The 19,996-nt window shown below is 36.4% G+C and overlaps 1 protein-coding gene across 2 annotated transcripts in view; it reads left to right on the forward strand.

Moving 5' to 3' along the window:
- GLCE (glucuronic acid epimerase) overlaps positions 1-19,996 on the forward strand; it is a 128,167-nt gene that overhangs the window by 97,863 nt on the left and 10,308 nt on the right. For both annotated transcript variants that reach the window (XM_027123451.1, XM_027123450.1), the window contains exon 2: positions 15,609-16,204. In XM_027123451.1, coding sequence (XP_026979252.1) covers positions 15,622-16,204 — 583 coding nt within the window. In that variant the 5' untranslated portion in view covers positions 15,609-15,621. The remainder of the gene's footprint in view (positions 1-15,608; positions 16,205-19,996) is intronic.

Genomic DNA, 19,996 nt, shown 5'->3' on the forward strand with positions numbered 1-19,996 from the left:
CCTAGAGAACGGACTTGAGGTTATGGGGAGGGGGAAGGGTGAGCTGGGACAGGGCGAGAGAGAGTCATGGACATATACACACTAACAAACGTAGTAAGGTAGATAGCTAGTTGGAAGCAGCCGCATGGCACAGGGATATTGGCTTGGTGCTTTGTGACAGCCTGGAGGGGTGGGATAGGGAGGGTGGGGGGGAGGGAGACGCAAGAGGGAAGAGATAGGGGAACATATGTATATGTATAACTGATTCACTTTGTTGTAAAGCAGAAACTAACACACCATTGTAAAGCAATTATACCCCAATAAAGATGTTAAAAAAAAAATTAGGCCTATCAGGCTCAAAATTTCAGAATTTTTCTAAAATATACTATCTCTTTTTGCTTATTTGACCTATTTTATTAGTTTCTTCTATATTTTCATAGCATTTATTGCTCAAAAAACCAATGGCAATGCATTTATTCTTGACTAATTTTACAAGTTGTTTTAAAAGTCAGATTTATTGAGGTATAATTTACATACAATAAAATGCACCCCTTTTGAATATTTATTTATTTATTTATTTATCTATCTGTGGCTGCTCCGCATGCTTCTTAGTTGCAGCATGCAGTGTGCGGACTCTTAGTTGCAGCATGCATGTGGGATCTCGTTCCCTGACCAGGGGTCGAACCCGGGCCCCCTGCATTGGGAGCGCAGAGTCTTACCCACTGAACCACCAGGGAAGTCCCTAAAATGCACCCCTTTTAAAGTGTACAGTTAGATGAGTTGACAGATGTATATACTCATGTATATATAACAATCAAAATCTAGAACATTTCCATTACTCCCCAAAAGTCCCTCATGCCCCTTTATAGTCATTCCCTTTCTGCCACTACTGATCTTTTATCCCTATAACTTTTTTTTCCAGAATGTCATATAAATTGAATCATAAGTGGATAAGTAACCTTTTGTGTCTGGCTTCTTACTCTTAGCAAATGCTTTTAAGGTTCATCCATGTTGCTGCCGATATCAGGTATCAGTTTATTGCTGAGTTGTATTCCATTGTATAGATGAACCACAGTTTATTTGCCCAGTAATCAGTTGATGAACATTTGGTTTGTTTCCAGTTTGGGATTATTGTGAATAAACTGCTATACATTCATGTATATAACCTTTTTAGTTTTAGAATATCTGGGTTAATATGGCATTATCTTGAGGACATGGCATTCTGTTGAGTGACTAGTTCATGGATTCCTTAGTCTTAAATAATCTAAAATATGAGCCCTCTATTAGCAATTGGGAATGAAGAAACTTGTTGACTATTTTCAATGAAAATTTGGAGGGTAGTATGTGACATTTGGGACATACTTTTTTTGTTGTTTAATTTAGCATGCTGTAGTAGTAGAAAGATAAATAATACAAAGTGGAGTACAATGAAAATGTAGTGTAATGGCAAACGCTGGACTAAGTTTAAAAATTGGGTTCTAGTCATTTAATCTGGTTTCAATCTCCAGTTTTATCTCTTATTAAACTTCTAATTTGTGACTTTGAGCAAATTAGTAACATCTCTGCAAGAAAAATGGGGCTAACATTTCCACATTTTTAAGTATATACATTATCTCATTTAGTCCTAAAGATCACCATATGAGGTACCTATGAGGTATATAGTACTAGTCGTATTTTACTGGTGAGTAAACTGTGATTCACAGAAGTGAAGCAACTGGCAATGGTGGTTGAGTCAACATTTGACTCCTTACAGTTTCCTTCTGGAAAATGGAGATAATACTCACTTTGTAGTTAATGAGAATCAAATGTGATTATATTAATAAGACACAAAACTGCTAGTCTCTTGCTTTCCCTGCCCCCCCACTTTTTAAATTGAAGTATAGTTGATTTACAGTGTTGTGTTTCTGGTGTACAGCAAGGTGATTCACTTATACATATGTATAGATTCTTTTCCATTATGGTTTATTACATGATATTGAATATATTTCCCTGTGATATACAGTAGGACTTTGTTGTTTATTTATTTTATATATAGTAGTTTGTATGTTCTCCTTCCCTTTTTATAAAGGTCCCCCTTTCCTTGTCTCCTGCCCAGCTATTCTGTTATTTATTAAGAGAATTTAAAATGTGGGCGCTAACCTTACCATGTTTTTTCTTTTAATTGCAAAAGATTATACAATGTCAGCAGGCTGGTATATTAGATTTTTCTTTTTATCATAAACATTAGAAAAACACCAAGTTGACTAGCAAATAGAATTTCACCATATAGTCTAACAACCTGACAGATTGTTCTCACGTGATTCCTGTTAGCACGTTCTCCAATCATTTTTTCCAATGTGATGCTTTCTGCATTGCTTTGTGCAGTAGCTCAAAACTGGATTCTACTACTTCTGTGTCAACAGTCAGCCCAGTAATTACTCATATTTGAAAATCAGCTTGGGCACTGATTTCTTCCACATACAGCTTCTTCTGCATGGCCAAGACTCTTATCTTTATGCCCTATGATTGTTTAAAATTACTGTAAGCAAGCAACTTGATGAACCTTTCCCCTTCTGTCATTCCTGTTTTGCAGGATTGCACCAATCTTGATAAAAACTTTTTATCAGCAGCTATTCTGTAGAACCTCTTAGGATAGTTCTACCAATTTGTGCTGTAAAGTCCTCCTGTGCATGAGCCATGAAGAGTAAACACATCATTAGGTTTTCTTTCTCTTGGCTTTCTTAATGGGGGGAGAAATCTTACACAGCTGAAGAAGCCTGGGATTCCTTTCTGAACTGATATATTTACATAGCATATGCTTAGTTTGACACTTGCTTAGAAGAAGCAGAGAGCTTTTTTAGTTAAGTACTGTATAATACTTCAAAGAACATTTTAGCTACACTGTAGCTGTTCAGCTTTTCTGGATGCAAAGCTGCTCTCTGCTCTTTAAAAAACATTCCTATCCTAGTTCTTTATATTATTGCTTTCTGTGCTAGAGAGAATTAAGCTGAATACAGTTGGAAGCTCTTTTCAGAAACAAATTTTAGTTTCAGAAGCTGCTGCATAATGCTAGTAGTTTAAAATGTCTGCAGAAACCAAGGGCAACTCATTCTGCTCTTACCTAGTTGGTGAGAAAACAAATAGTGATTTGGAGCCAGATAATATGCTGTTGTGGTCTGATATAAAGAACCTACACTTGGAAGCCAGAGAAATCTAGGTTTAAATCCCATTATGTGGTTGCTACCAATTTTTCTTCAGCAGAGTTAAATTTTCTTCAGCACTGTTTCCTCAACTGTATGGCAGTGATAACAAGAGCTCCTTCTGAGGGTTTGATTTCAGTAACTCAGTGTATGTATAGCACCTGGCAGATGGTAAGACATTCTAAATATTTCCTTTGCCTGTAATCTTTCCCCTACACCCTCAAAAAAAGAATAACTTCCTTTATCACTCAAGTGTGACTTCTTGTTGTTGTTGCTAACCTAATTATGTCTCCTGAAGGTTTGAGATAGATGAAGATAGCAGAGTTGACCTACTCATGGAGTGCTGGTAATGATTTTCAGCACAAACTCTGGACTATGGGAAAACTAGGTTAGTTTGAAAATGTACATGGCTATAAACTGACTAGATACAGACCTCCTGTGTGACTAATGCACATTCCAATTTAATATTTATGGAGTACCTACTACAGTGGTTATGGATAAGACATTCGACTGAGAGATGTGCCCGTTTGCCCTCTGTCTTTCCTCTTTTTTCTGGACTACAGCACAGACATGATGGCTGAAGCTTCAGTAACTTTCTGGGCCGTAGTGTGATGTAGAAAGATAGAAAGTGCCCAGGTCCTTGACCATGTAGCTGTATAATAGCTCTAGACTGCCTAATTCTGGGTTTCTTTTGCATAAGTGAAAAATATCAATGGGTGGAACATGTAAGGGTTTGTTTCTGGTGTCTGTTACTAGCAGCAGAACCTAATCCAAACTGATTCAGATAGCAGTCTGGATACAGGCATCTGACTCCTTCTCAACCCACCTCTAGTCACCACTAAAATATCTAAAAATAGTACCCCAGCACTTAAACATAAAAGAGGCATGTTCATATACCTGAAATATAGAAATGTCAAGAAATTTCTATTAGAAATAACCTAGATATTCCCACTGAAAGCAACTAGAGCTCTTTGAAGAATGACTGTTTCAGGTCTTTGGTAGAAACTGTACGTGATGAACCTGGGATACCTTTTCTTAGAAGAAAACTCTCAGAAACTACTTGGGTTGTGTCAAAAGGACTTAGGAATCAACTTGAAGAGATTTGCACTGGCTAAAGATGGGATAATTTGAGCATCAAGAAGTAGTAACTCAGGGTATATGCCCAGTAGTGGGATTGCTGGGTCGTATGGTAGTTCTATTTTTAGTTTTTTAAGGAACCTCCATACTGTTCTCCATAGTGGCTGTATCAATTTACATTCCCAGCAACAGTGCCAGAGTGTTCCCTTTTCTCCACACCCTCTCCAGCATTTATTGCTTCTAGATTTTTTGATGATGGCCATTCTCACTGGTGTGAGATGATATCTCATTGTAGTTTTGATTTGCATTTCTCTAATGATTAATGTTGTTGAGCATTCTTTCATGTGTTTGTTGGCAATCTGTATATCTTCTTTGGAGAAATGTCTATTTAGGTCTTCTGCCCATTTTTGGATTGAGTTGTTTGTTTTTTTGTTATTGAGCTGCATGAGCTGCTTGTACCAAATTGTTCATTGCAACTCTATTTACAATAGCCAGGACATGGAAGCAACCTAAGTGTCCATCATCGGATGAATGGATAAAGAAGATGTGGCACATATATACAATGGAATATTACTCAGCCATAAAAAGAAACGAAATTGAGATAGTTGTAGTGAGGTGGATGGACCTAGAGTCTGTCATACAGAGTGAAGTAAGTCAGAAATAGAAAAACAAATACCGTATGCTAACACATATATATGGAATCTAAGAAAAAAAAAAAGGTCATGAAGAACCTAGGGGTAAGATGGGAATAAAGACACAGACCTACTAGAGAATGGACTTGAGGATATGGGGAAGGGGAAGCTGTGACAAAGTGAGAGAGTGGCATGGACATATATACACTACCAAACGAAAAATAGATAGCTAGTGGAAGCAGCCACATAGCACAGGGAGATCAGCTCGGTGCTTTGTGACCACCTAGAGGGGTGGGATAGGGAGGGTGGGAGGGAGGGAGACGCAAGAGGGAAGAGATAGGGGAACATATGTATATGTATAACTGGTTCACTTTGTTATAAAGCAGAAACTAACACACCATTTTAAAGCAATTATACTCCAATAAAGATGTTAAAAAAAAAGGAAAAAGTAGTAACTGTGGTGGATTGAAACACATCAAGTATGTTTAAAATTAATGAATTCAGATGTTACTTTTAAAAAGTCATTGTTTATTTTTGGAGTTTATTAGGGAGTCAATTCATTATTTCAAAAATTGGTAAAGGAAAGATTCAAGCATTAATTCTGGCTTTCCTGTACAAACTGTATAGGGATAACCAAATAGCTGCTATGGGCAAGATTTTCTTTAACAGAAATATTTCAGCTACTACATTAAGAAAGGCTGATAGAATTATAATATCACCATTTTGCAGCCCCCCTAATGAAAGAATTATCAGTGGTTTCTAAAACCATTTGATGGATTGCTAATGCAGAACTTTATAATGACTAGATCAGGCTGACAACACCTGAACATACAGATTAATCCTAACAGAAAAAAAAAAAAAAAGAGACTACCAGGCATATATTTCCTGATGAAAGTTCACACCTCTACCATAAAGTATTCTTGCTGAAAAATCAAACCCTACTTTTGTCAAGCTGTGGAATCAGCTACTGGTTTATAGGAAGTACCCAGGGATGGAATCAGAGTTAATACATTGCAGCCACTAAAAGAGAGGAAGGTAGCACTCAATACGAGGCAAAAGCATACTCTTGGTATAACAGGTTACTTCAATAACAAGGAAATTTTAGAAATTGGTTTTTATGCTTGGAAATTTAAAAAATTGTGGAGTCTTTGGATTAAGACATGGAAAATGAGTTTACAAGACAGTAGACTGAGGTGAATAGGAGAAAATATTTGCAAACCATATATCTGATAAGGAATTAAAATCCAGAATATATAGAGAACTCCTAAAACTCAACAATAAAAAAAAAAAATTTGAAAATGGGGGACTTCCTGGTGTTCCCTGGTGGCTAAGGCTCTGCGCTGGCTTCCACTGCAGGGGGTGTGGGTCTGATCCCTGGTTGGGGAATTAGAATCCTGCATGCCAGCACAGCCCGGCTTAAAAAAAAAAAAGCCAAAGATGGGCAAGGGACTTGAATAAACATTTCTTCAAAGAAGATATACAAATAGCCAATAAGCACATGAAAAGATGCCCAACATCACTAATCATTAGGGAAATGCAAATCAAAACTACAATGAGATGCTCACACACATTAGGATGGTTTTATTTAAAAAAATAAAATAAAAAATCACAAGTGTTGGCGAGGATGTGGAGAAATTAGAACCCTGTGCACTTTTGGTGAGGTTGTTAATATGTTACAATCTCTGTGGAAAACAGTATGGAGATTCCTGAAAAACCTAAAAATGGACTTTCCATATGATCCAGCAATTCCATTTTGGGATTTATGTCCAAAAGAAATGAAAACAGGGTCTCAAAAAGATATTTGTACACCCATGTTCATAGTAGCATTATTCACAGCAGCAACCAAAGTGCCCATCGACTGATGAATGAATAAGCAAAATGTGGTATATACCTATAATGAAATATTATTCGGCCTTAAAAAGGAAGGAAATTTGACATATGCTACAACATGGATGAAACTTGGGTTCATTATGCTAAGTGAAATAGGTCAGTCACAAAAAGACAAATACTATATGATTCCACTTATATGAGATACTTAGACTAGTCAAAATCATAGATGCAGAAAGTGTGGTTGCCAGGGGCTGGTGGGGAGAGAGGAATAGGGAAATGTTATTGTTTAATGGGTATGAGTTTCAGTTTTACAAGATGGGAAGAGTTATGGTGATGAATGGTAGTGATGGCCACACAACATTGTGAATGTATGTAATACCACATAACTGTACACTTAAAAATGGCTAAGATAGTAAATTTTATGTTACCTGCATTTTACCACCCAAGAAAAAAAATTGGAAAAAAAAATGTGCACTTCCACACTCTGGGCTAATAGAAGACACCAGATGGTCTCAGGTTTCCTTGCAAATAGAGCACAGACAGAACCACAAGTATACCTTCCCCTAACTCCTGAGTTCTAATTTGAGTTTTTATTTATACAATTAACATATTCTTCATTAGATGGTTCTTCTTTTAAAAAATTTTTTTATTGAAGTATAGTTGATTTATAATGTGTTAATTGCTGCTGTATACATGGTTCTCCTTTATCTCTATAGTTTGAAGTTTTTCGTTTTTGTTTTGTTTTTTCCTTTCATGATGATGGAAATGTTTATAAGAGAATGGAAGGCAGAAGTATTGGTTTAAGTTGCTTCTAAGCAGATTTGTGTTGAGTAACCGAGCAGATAAATTTGAGCTTTGATGTCTTGGGTAATTTTCATTCTGAGAGTTATTACAAATAATCTATATCAAAGATTCTGTGTTCTTATCAGAAATTAAGCTAAGTAGAAAAAAAAAGGTAAAGCATTTATATTCAGGGTTTTTCTTTGTTTCTCTTTTCTTCCCCCCCCACACAGCTAATAAAAATGCAATCATGGAATAAAAAATTTTTATCTTAAGATTTCTACTTTCTTATACCTGAACTAATGTTAGTTACTAATTTTAGTTTAGTAATTAGTCCTTATACTAATGTTAGTTACTCTTATAAATACTGCCACTGTGGAGTTTTTAGAACACCAGTACATTATTTTCAAAGCCTCAAATTAACATGGACTGATGAAACTGTTATTAAGCTCCATTTTTATCTCTGGAGAAAGGTTTTGCTTCAACAAGCTATCCCAGAACATCATTATAATTATTGGCAGAATGAAGCGTTGTAATGAATTTGTAAGCTGTTGCTAGATTTGTAGGGCCAATGGGAATCCTATTTTCAAGAGCTTAATTATTCTAATCCACCTGCAGACCAGGTACTGGGCTATGTATACATAAATATCATAATTATGACTTCCCTTTCTATTCTTTTCTAATAGTAACATGGTTTGTAATTATACTGTTAGATTTGAAGAAGATTCAAAAATAACAGCAGCTTCATTTAGAAATGCTAATAAGATTTTAAAATAGATAACTATTTTAAATAGATAGATAGATAACTAGATAACTAGATAACTCTTTCTAAAATTGTACTCTACCTATGTAAACTGTTGATTCAAGGTCAAAATTCAGCTTTATCTAGAATAAGATCTGTTAATGTCTGAGTTCAATTCACAATCTGGTAACCTGCTATAAATTAGAGTATCTCTTGGGAAAGGGTGGTATTCAGCTTCTGAAATAAAATATATATCAGCTCAAAGATACCTTGTGAATGTTAGAGCACAGGGTTTGGAATTCAAATCTCTAGTGAACAATCAAATAATCACATGACCTAGGGTAAATTACTTAACATCACAGAGCCTCAGTTTCATCATCTGTAAAATAGAAATATAATTTTTAATCTTAAATTCTCAGCTATCTTGGCTTTGTCCTTGTCCTCTGTTTTAATGAATCTCTTGTGGGCTATTATACTTTGGTCTCTTCATCCTTAAAATGTGAATAATATAATATACTATAAACCCCCTGCTCATTTCTTTGAGATGTTTGCCTAGAAATATAATCTTATTTGAAGCATTGTGAGCCACTTGTATCAAAGATTATTTTAACTTTGTTTTTTTTTTTTAATGGACTAGCAGAATTACCTTTTCATTTTGTCCTTTATTTTCAGTAGTTGCTAGGGAATACTACTTGTTTGCATTACTGGAAGAGGCCTGACCACCAAAAGTATAGGCAGTTCTCCTTTGAGTTGGAGCTATCACAGAATACTTAAACATTTGACTGTGTAATTTAAATCTTGGTCTATCAAGCAGTAAACAGATGGAACTTTACTAACAGCAGTTCTTAAATTATAGATCCATTTTAAAGAGTTGGCCAATATACAGCATCACAATCCGTATTCAATTATGTCAGTTATGTTCATTTTTATTTGGATTATGCTTTCAGAATACCCAAATATGGGAAAGGAAACAAAATTGTCTCTTTCAAATGTCTGTTATTTTTTAAAATTGCATGTTTAACAGTGTTCATTCAATAAATATTTATTGAATGCCTACTTGAACCAGGCACATTTCTAGGCATTGGGGATGCAGCAATGACCAGGAGAAGCAAAATCTCAACCCTTGTGGAACTTACATTCTAGTGGATTGGAGAGGGCTTATAATTTGAATATGTATAATACCAAGTAGTGATAAATGCTATGAAGAAAAATAAAGCCAAGTAAGGACCTAGAGAATGATGGGGTGAGAACTGCTATTTAGGATAGGGTGGTCAGAGAGGACCTCTCTAATAAACTGACCCTTAAGCAGTGACCTGAAGAAGTAAGGGAGCAAGCCAAGTGGATATCTGGGGAAACAGGTTGCCAAGCAGAGGGAATGGCAAATGCAAACACCCTGATTTTGGAGCATGCTTGACTGTAAGTCTACTCATTCCACCTGGAAGCTTTCACTTAAAACGTTACTGTGTTTCATAACACATTCTACATAACTTTTTTTTTTTTTTTTTTTTTTTACAGTTTGTGTATCATTGCGTTATTGTTTCTTATGCCCATGTTTCCTGCCAATCTGGCCTTTAGGGACAGGGATTGTGCCTTACCTGCCACATGTTAGCTGCCGAATAGATACTGATTGAACCAGTCAGTTTGATTTTCTATTGAGCAACTACTATTCCTTCTATTTACTTGCTACCAAATGATTATAAGAATATAAATTGTTAGATATATAAATAAAAAAGAGAAAATAATGGGCAAGCAGGCATTGGTCTACATTATTCAGAGGAAGGAAAAAGCCAATAATTTCTTTCACTGAAACTATTACAAATTTATTTGAAGGTTGTTCTTAACTGAAATATGACCTTCATATTTTAAAAACTCATGGTGATATCCACAGTTTTAATGTTTACTGAATTACTCAGGAAAATGAATTTGAAAACTAAGGTATCAGGAAAATTTCTTTGAATTGCACATCATTTTAGAAGAGAACAGTTTGCTCTCCCAAAGGAAAACTAAGTTATATTTTGCTTTACTTAATTTTTAACTGTTTGTGCAAAGAACTTATTCCACAGTTTCTTTATGATGTTTACTGAATGTTATTTCCTGTTGTAGATCTCTAAAGTTACTAAAACTAAATTTTATTGGATTATGTTTCTAATGAAATAAATCTTTAGGATCAGCAACACATGAGCTTTCAAGGTTTTTGAATTTATTTATTTACTTTTTTTTTTTTTTTTTACTTTAACTTGAAAGGTTAATCTAGTTCATGGATGTAGCAAAAGCTTTAAAATAAGTAGGAAGCTTATCACCACTCAGCAGAAAACCCTGGTTTTAGCTTTTAAAGTTACTATCATTTGTACTTAGCAAAATGTCAATGCAATTTACTTTTCGAAATTTGAAAGTTTCTATAGTCAATTTTCTATAATATGAGAAACATAATAAAATTATTGTACTTACCTTTAGATAAGCCTGTTTGGTAGTTAGTACTGCATGTCAATACTCAGAGTTTTCTTTCTTTCTATCCTCCCCTCCAAAAAATGTCAGTGCCTATTTTGAAAACTAAGAATTTTAACTAAAAATTTATAATTCTTTCTTTAAATATTTTAACAAGTGACTTTGACCTTCTTAATTTTCTTTTTTTATGGTTTAAAAACATGTTAAACATATTCATGGAAAATTAGAAAATCATACTATATGTGCTGTTCTGTAACCTCCTTTTTTTCAGTTAACAACCTCCATATGTCCTTCCATCTTTCCTTCTTACCAAGCCCATAGTCAGATTTCCCAGCTTAGGACCAAGTCTCACATCTGGTTGTTATATTTCTTAAGTCTCTTTTCAAAAAGTCTAACCCAGTCTCCTTTTTCGTTTCATACCACTAATTTATTGAGGAGATGGGGCCAACTCTCCTGCAGGATGTCTCACCTTCTTGATGTACTGGTTGCATCTGCGCTTAACTTGTTCCTCTTTCCCTTGTATTTCCTGTTAATTAGAAATTAAATCATAGGGTCAGAGAGATCCAAGTTAAACATTTTTGGCTGGGATATACAATAGGTTATGTACTTTTTATTTTAACTCATCAAGAGACACAACATCTGCATGAGTCATCGTTAATGAGACTGAATTTGACCACTGAATTAGGGTGCTGACTGATCCCTTCATTGTAGAGTTTCACCTTTTTCTCCTTGTGACTAGGAAATAATGTATTTGGTGTTACTTTGCACAGTATGAATCACTAAATCCCTGTCAAACATATGCCTGCATATAACACTTGGCTAAATTAGTAATTTCATGAGGAATTGCATAATAATTTTCAGATTTTAATTTTTTTCTTCTACATTATTAGCCACCCTTTTTCTGTAAAATAGAATTCTTTGTCATCTGAGGCTATTGGTGTGTTCTCCTGCAAAGATAGATAAATAAATTCTTTGATTTAGTTACCAGTTTTCGTCAGAAGATGATTTAAGTATTTTTTCTGGCTATCTCCTTTTTTGAATATCATTATAGACTCATGGATCTTTATTGATTTAGTGTGTTTCAGTCAACATCAGTCATAATTCTCACAGCTTTGACTTAATCGGGAAAGGGACCTTTCAGATTGATGTCTCTAAGAAGCCCTGATTGCTTTTATAATTTTTTTATCCTGATTGCTTTTAGTAAGGAATGGTATCAGATACAAAATCTGGACATAAAGGTTATTGAAAGTTTTTAATTTTGACTTTTCTTTATTTTCCCATCACATGCCTCATCATAATGGTAGCCTACAAGTTCCATAGCAGGTTTACTCTCTTTTGGGTCATGGAGGAAGGGCACGTCTCAAAGGTGGGACAAAAGCTTTATATTTCTGTTTTAACTGCTCTAAATGTTAGTATAGCTGACGGATGATTCAAATGTTGGCACATAAATGTTTTTAATGGAGGGCTTTTTTTGTTTGTTTGTTTAAACATCACTTAGGGGCTTCCTTGGTGGTGCAGTGGTTAAGAATCCGCCTGCCAATGCACGGGACACGGGTTCGAGCCCTGCTCCGGGAAGATCCCACATGCCACGGAGCAACTAAGCCCGTGTGCCACAACTACTGAGCCTACGCTCTAGAGCCCGCGAGCCACAACTACTGAGCCCAAGCACCACAACTACTGAAGCCTGCGTGCCTAGAGCCCATGCTCTGCAACAAGAGAAGCCACCCAATGAGAAGCCCATGCACCACAATGAAGAATAGCCTCTGCTCACCACAACTAGAGAAAAACCTGCGCGCAGCAGCAAAGACCCAACACAGTCAAAAATAAAAATAAATAAATAAAATTAAAACAAAGAACATCACTTAGTATTATCCGTTTGCCCATGCTACTATATAAGGAAATCCTCAATTTATAAATATGTGACTTCTGAAGGTTTGCTTGTACCACACTTCTTTTTTTAGCGTTCAACACATTTTCTCATAGTAATAATGCAGATGATGAAATATATTATTGGATTCCAGCTCTTACAATCTGTGTATGATTTCCAAGATGTACCAGACCCATATCTTTGCCTCCCTTCCCTCCTGATGCCCCACTGAAATAAAATATATAGAAATAAGAAATGAAGATGCCAATAACAGTAAATAGGAAGATTACCATAGGGTGATAATTAAACAGATTTCCGGATCTCTGTTCCAGTACTAGAAGGCACAGCTGTACCCTCTCCTTCCTTCCCCTTATCTCTCTCACCCCTGCACTTGAACTATAGATAGCTGGCGTGAACCCCAGCCAAAACACCAGCCAGATTTTCTTTAGAGAAATTGGGAAAAGCTAAGGCTTCTAGAGTACGAGTTATGTCCCCAGGACAAAAGAAAAAGTCATCTTCATTCTGGTATTTAGAGGGCCTGCTGGCTACCCACCCACACACCCTAAAGGAACACTGTCACTCCGCCTGTACCCAACCCACACAGAGCCCCTCTCAGAACAATCTAGCCCAAAAGCAGACCATCTTCACAATAACAGAGGAAATCTGTGTTAGCTAATGAGTCATTCAAGCCTAAAGATGAATGAGTAAACAAAGATCACAGGCGTATGAGGAAAGCTAACACCATGAAAGAGACTAAAATAACCAGAAAAATGACCACCAAAGAAAACAGAGATAATCAGAGAGAACTTTACAAAAACAGAACCCTAACATACTCAGAGCTGCAAGAAGATACTACATCCATTAAACAAGAATAAGAGAACACAAGGTTTCAGGTTGAAAGGGCACACCAAGTGCTGAAATAGTGAATCAAATATCATACTGTTAACACATTCTCACAAAACTGCAGAATTCCTAGGGTAAACACAAGACTCAGAGGGAAGTCATGTACAAAATGGCAAGTATCAGACTGAAGTCAAACCTCTCATCAGTAGCCCGTAATGCTTTAAGAAAGTAAAACATTGCCTACAGCATTTAGAAAGAAAATAATATGCAGCCCAAGGATTCTATATCCTGCCAAACTATTCATCAAAGGTGAGAGCAGAATAAAGTTGCTTTCAGACATGCAAGGACTCAGGGTTTACCTCCTCTTGGAATTAAAAGAAATGAGCTTTTAATTGAAAAACACCATCAGCTTTCTTGAAAAACAGAAAATCATTGTGTAATTTTTCATTAAACGTTTTCATTTTACGGTTTGATTTTTTTAAATCTCATTGCTGCCAGAAGGGTTTATTGAGAGGAAAAGGGGGAAGAAGGATTACAACCATAAAATAAGTAGTTTTGGATTTACACCATAAAATAAATTACAGAGCTACTGTAGCAAGCAGCAGTAAGCCTACTCTCTTTACTCTCAGTGGGCAGAGATATTCCATATGTTGCACATGTAACTAACCCATAATTTTCCATGTTTCCCAGTGACCCCAGCAACAGGCATTCCAGGACTACCTACAGTACAATCACAACTGGTTGGTACACCACATGGCCAGTAGGGGCAACAGCATCAAATTCTTCTCCCATCATGACTGGAAAGACAGGATCTGGCTTGTATTTAAAAGCGTCATTCTGACTGCTATGTTGAGAATAGACTTTGGGGTAGAATAGTAGAGCAAGGGTAAAAGCAGGGAGAGCAGGTTAGACATCACTGTAGTATTCCAAGTGAAATATGGCAGTGGCTCTGATGTGTTGGTAACTTGTGTAGTTGGTGAAAAGTGATTAGATTCTGGGTATAATTTGAAGGTAGGGACAGCAGGATTTCCTGACTGGTTGGATATGGGGTGAACAAGAAAGGAGTCAGTATTCCTGGTCTGAGCAGTAAAGGAGGAGCAGATTGAAGGGAAAGATTAGGGATTAAATTTTGAATGTTATGTTTTAGAAGCCCATTTGACCTTCAAATAAAGATGTCAGTTATTGATACTTGGATTGGCACATAGGTATATGTGCCTGCAGTTCTGAAGAAAGGTCTGGCCTGGAGATAGAATTTTGGGAAAAGTCAACATATAAATTGTATTTAAAGCCATGTGATTGGGTGAGATCACCTGGGAGTGAATAGAGATAAAGAAGAGGTCTGAGGACTGGGGCCCTAAGGCATTTCAACATTCAGGTTCAGAGAGATGAGAAGGAATGATCAGAGATGACTAGGAGGAGCATCCAGCTGGGGTATAAGGAGAACCAAGAACGCATGGTGCCCCGGGAGTCCTGGGAAGAAAGTGTTTCAGGAAGGAAAGAGTCGTTTACTATTTCATGCTGCTGAGAAGCAACATAGGGTGAGCACTAAAAATTCATTGTTGGATTTGGCAACATGGATGTCAGTGTTTACCTTGACATGACCTGTTATATTTTTTTCAAACAGCTACTCAGTCGTTAGGACAAAAATATGTATTAAGTTGTTTGAGCCCAACTACTTCACAAATGGAAGTAATAGGTTTTTGTTTGTTTGTTTGTTTGTTTGTTTGCGGTACGCGGGCCTGTCACTGTTGCAGCCTCTCCCGTTGCAGAGCACAGGCTCCGGACGCGCAGGCTCAGCGGCCATGGCCCACAGGCCCAGCCGCTCCGCGGCATGTGGTATCTTCTTGGACCGGGGCACGAACTTGTGTCCCCCGCATCGGCAGGCGGACTCTCAACCACTGCGCCACTAGGGAAGCCCAACGGGTTTTTTTTTTTTGACCTAGGGGCTTCATGAAAAAATTATTAAGAATCCAAGGGAGCCACAAACAGAGAAAGATTGGGAATCTTTGCTTTAGAGGATCATGCTAACTGAGCATTTTAAGAGGGGGGAAGCAACTCTTGCCTTTTCTTTGTCTCTGCTGAAAACTTTGAGTTAGTAATTTTAAATCTGATCAGATTACATGCAGTTAATAAAATTGCCCTAATGTGGTGGTTCAGTATCTTAAAAGTAAATCTTATCCTATGAAATGTCAGTAAGTACATCTTTGTGTGAATTTTTCTTCTTGCCTCCATAGGTATGGTCTGAATATGCGTTGCTTGGCAGCTCGGGTCAACTATAAGACTTTGATTGTCATCTGCGCACTCTTCACTTTGGTCACAGTACTTTTGTGGAATAAGTGTTCCAGCGACAAAGCGATCCAGTTTCCACGGCACTCGAGTAGTGGCTTCAGAGTGGATGCGTTAGAAAAAAGAGCAGCAGCATCTGAGAGCAACAACTATGTGAACCACATGGCCAAGCACTCTGAGGAGGCATTCCCTCAGGAACAGCAGAAAGCGCCTCCTGTTGTTGGAGGCTTCAATAGCAATGGGGGAAGCAAGGTGTTAGGGCTCAAATATGAAGAAATTGACTGTCTCATAAATGATGAACACACTATTAAAGGGAGACGAGAGGGGAATGAAGTCTTTCTTCCATTTACCTGGGTAGAGAAATATTTTGACGTTTACGGAAAGGTGGTTCAGTACGATGGCTATGATCGGTTTGAATTCTCTCATAGCTATTCCAAAGTCTATGCACAGAGAGCCCCTTATCACCCTGATGGTGTGTTTATGTCCTTTGAAGGCTACAATGTGGAAGTCCGAGACAGAGTCAAGTGCATAAGTGGGGTTGAAGGTTGGTATCCATCTACTCCACTGCATTTTTCTGTCCTGATTGTGTTGAGGAATAAGAGACTGTGTTAATTATATAGCAAGTACTTGCATAGCTTACTATCAAGAGACCTTTCATCACTCTGACTTAGCAGGGAGGAACACGTTAAACCTGAAATTTCTAGATGGTGTGATTTAAGGGCTACAATAAGATCATACCTGATTGAATAGGATTATGCCATTAACCTACCCCAGAAACTAAAATTATCATCAGTAAAGTCAAGGCACAGCATCTCCAGAAATTTTGCATTAAAATATACAGTTATTATCCTAATAACCTATCGTAATAGGTTATTATCATATCCTATGAGAGGAGATGGGAAAGGGAGACAGACCATCCAGTGGACCCATCAATGTACCAAGTCTTATTACCAGATTAGCCAGGTATCATCCCTGGATGGAGGTTTACAGTTCTCAGAACAAGATAATACATAATATCATTTTCTCTGAACTTCATGAACTCCTATAGTCTATTACATAATGTCTTTCATTGGCTTTAAAACCTGGGGGTTCCTTATGGGTATAATTAATACATTTTGGAATTTGTATTTCAAACCTAGGATTGATCAGAAAGCCATATTGAATTTGACTTTAAAGTATATCATTTAATCAGAGGAAAGAACTTAGTGTGTTTTAAGATTGCTTAGTTTGGGTTTTATTTCATTTTTCTCATTTTGTTATAGAAAGTGATTTTAGGGCTTCCCTGGTGGCACAGTGGTTGAGAGTCCGCCTGCCGACGCAGGGGACATGGGTTCATACCCCGGTCCAGGAAGGTCCCACATGCCGCAGAGCAGCTGGGCCCATGAGCCATGGCCACTGAGCCTGCGCATCCGGAGCCTGTGCTCCGCAACGGGAGAGGCCACAGCAGTGAGAGGCCCCCGTACCGCAAAAAATAAAAAAATAATAAAAAATAGAAAGTGATTTTAATATCTTAATATTTTAATTTTTGTAATATCTTTACTGAATGTTTAGAAGAAGGAAGGGGGTAAATTCACTTATATTCTTACCATTCAAGATAATTATTACCATTTTTATATATTCTCAGAAGGTCTTTATACCTAGATATATGTTTTAACATAGTTATAATGATATTTATTGTGCAGTGTTCAGGAGGGTAATAGTTTTTTAGAGGCTTGAAAGATATCCATCGCCAAACCTTTTTTTTTTTCCAGTAATTTTTAAAAGTGTATAAGCTTAATAGGTGCTTAGATGCTAAAGAAAAAGTAAAAAGCAACCATAACCACTGTTAATGTTTTGATGTCTTTTCCAATCTTTTTGTTGTTTTTGTAGATACACATTTTTAAACAAATTAGAATCATGCTGTATAGTCAATTTTGTATTCTTTTTTCGTTCAACATGTTATGATTATTTCCTCTTGTTATTGAATATTTTAATCACTAATATTCGTAATAAGGACATGCCATAATAATGTATGGAACCTTTCTCTTTAGTTGGACATTTAGGTCATTTCCACTTTTTTGCCATTATACATAATGGTATAGATATTCATAGTTAATCATTTGCTGTTTTAATTGTATTCTCAGAGTAGTTCCCTAGGAAATAAATTACCATGTCAAATAGTATCAGTTAATCTATTTTACCAAACTACTTTCCAAGACAGTTGACCCTATTCATGCTTCCAATAGCAGAGTATAAGGGTGCCCCTGTCACCCAATTCCTGCCATCATGAAAGTTCATTTTTTAATCTGTTGTTTACAAAGGGATCTCATAATTTGCTTTCTGTAGCAATTAGTGAGGCCAGATATGTTTTTCATATGCTTTTAACCATTATAGAATGGGCTTGATGTTCTTTCCCCCTTTTTCAATGTGATTAATGTTGTTTTTTAGAAAAATATATTTGTGAGATCTTTTATATATATAGCAAGGGTGGTAGCACCTTGTTGCATTTGTTAAAGATATTTTCTTTAATTTGGCTGTCTTTGCATTTTATTTATGCTTTGTTAGTTTTAGAAATTTTTAGTTCTATTTACTAAACTTAGGGTTTTTTTTTTTATTCTTCCTTTTATGCTTAGAAAATCATTTGCCATGCCACGATCAGCTGTTCATCTGTATTTTCTCTAATAGTTTTATGGGGGGTTTTTTTACATTTAACTTTTTAGTCAAGCTAGACTGATTTATATTTTGACAAATGGTACAAGGTCAGGGCCTAATTTTAGATTTTTTTTCCCTTAACGTTTATTGAATAATCTCCTCTTTTCCCCGCTGATCAATCTTTATCGTTATACTAAAATATTTTGAAACTAGAATATGTTTCTAAATCTTTACTAGAGTATGTTTCTGGCCTACTATTCGGTTCCATTGATCAGTCTATCACTTCTTAGGCCAATTGCACATTATTGTAGTTATTACCCATCAAATGAGATCGTATAAACCTTGCTTTTATTAAGTGAAAATAATTGTTTGAATTTGAAAAAAAAATCTACCCTTGGAGAAAGAATATTGAAGTTAAAAAGCTTATCTGTAGCCTAGGTTTCTTAGCCTGTATGGTCTGTAATTCCTTAAACTATTTTGAAACTACATCAAAACACATATAGTTTTATAGGTTCCCAGTTTCTGCCATGCCCATCTGTTGCTTGTTAATTTATTTTAGGACTACAAATAGTTTATCTCTCAACACATACACCATGATGCAATAATACAGTATTCTGTACAGTGTGGTATTATTGTATTTCCCATGTAGAAAATTACTAAAATAAACACTAATGCCAAACATTTAAAAGTTTTGCTTAGAACTTTACAAGAGGTAATCCACTAATGAATTTATCAAGAATCTGTGGTTTAAATATACAACTTTAATTCATTCTTTAAAAAAAGCACTCCTTGTTCTCAAGAATTACATTTTGATCTGAAGGATATGAAAAAGAATTGCAAACTGTGTTTATACTTTAAGTTGCCTAGTCATAGCTGACTTCTTTTTATTTTATTTTATTTTATTTTATAAATTTATTTATTTATTTATTTATGGCTATGTTGGGTCTTTGTTTCTGTGTGAGGGCTTTCTCCAGTTGCAGTGAGCGGCGGCCACTCTTCATCGCGGTGCGCGGGCCTCTCACTATCGCAGCCTCTCTTGTTGCGGAGCACAGGCTCCAGACGCGCAGGCTCAGTAGTTGTGGCTCACGGGCCCAGTTGCTCCGCAGCATGTGGGATCCTCCCAGACCAGGGCTCGAACCCGTGTCCCCTGCATTGGCAGGCAGACTCTCAACCACTACGCCACCAGGGAAGCCCCCCATAGCTGGCTTCTTAAGCAAATACTTTTAACCATCAGATGATAAAGTTACTAGACCACATCTTGACACCGGAGGGAAAGATTAGTATGTAATTAACTTGACTGTTAAGTACAGATGTTAAGAAAATTTCAGGTTTAATATTCTAGAATAAAGCTGGTAACATTAACTATATGTATTTAAATTGTGTAAAACTTGAATGTATGAAACAGAATTATGAAATATGACATCTGTAGCTATGAGCAAAAGTAGCACACATTAAAAATTAGTCCTTAAAAAGATGATCCACAACATTGCATTGCTATCTGTCAACAAATAATGAATGAGAGTGAATGAGCATTTAGTTCTGTGTTTCATTTCTGGTTAATTTGGTACTTGTTTTTAGTAACTATGAAAACAGTGTAATAAGGAAGCTTAAAAGTTGCTATAACTCCCCCAGAAGTAAAACAGTGAAGAGTGGTATTCAGAATAGGATTATGAATGTCTGGAGATATTTATTTTGTTTCTCTGTT

This window comes from Aethalodelphis obliquidens, unplaced genomic scaffold (assembly GCF_003676395.1).
Source record: "Aethalodelphis obliquidens isolate GAN/ISIS:26980383/991018 unplaced genomic scaffold, ASM367639v1 scaffold26, whole genome shotgun sequence".
Classification (NCBI taxonomy): Eukaryota; Metazoa; Chordata; class Mammalia; order Artiodactyla; family Delphinidae; genus Aethalodelphis; species Aethalodelphis obliquidens.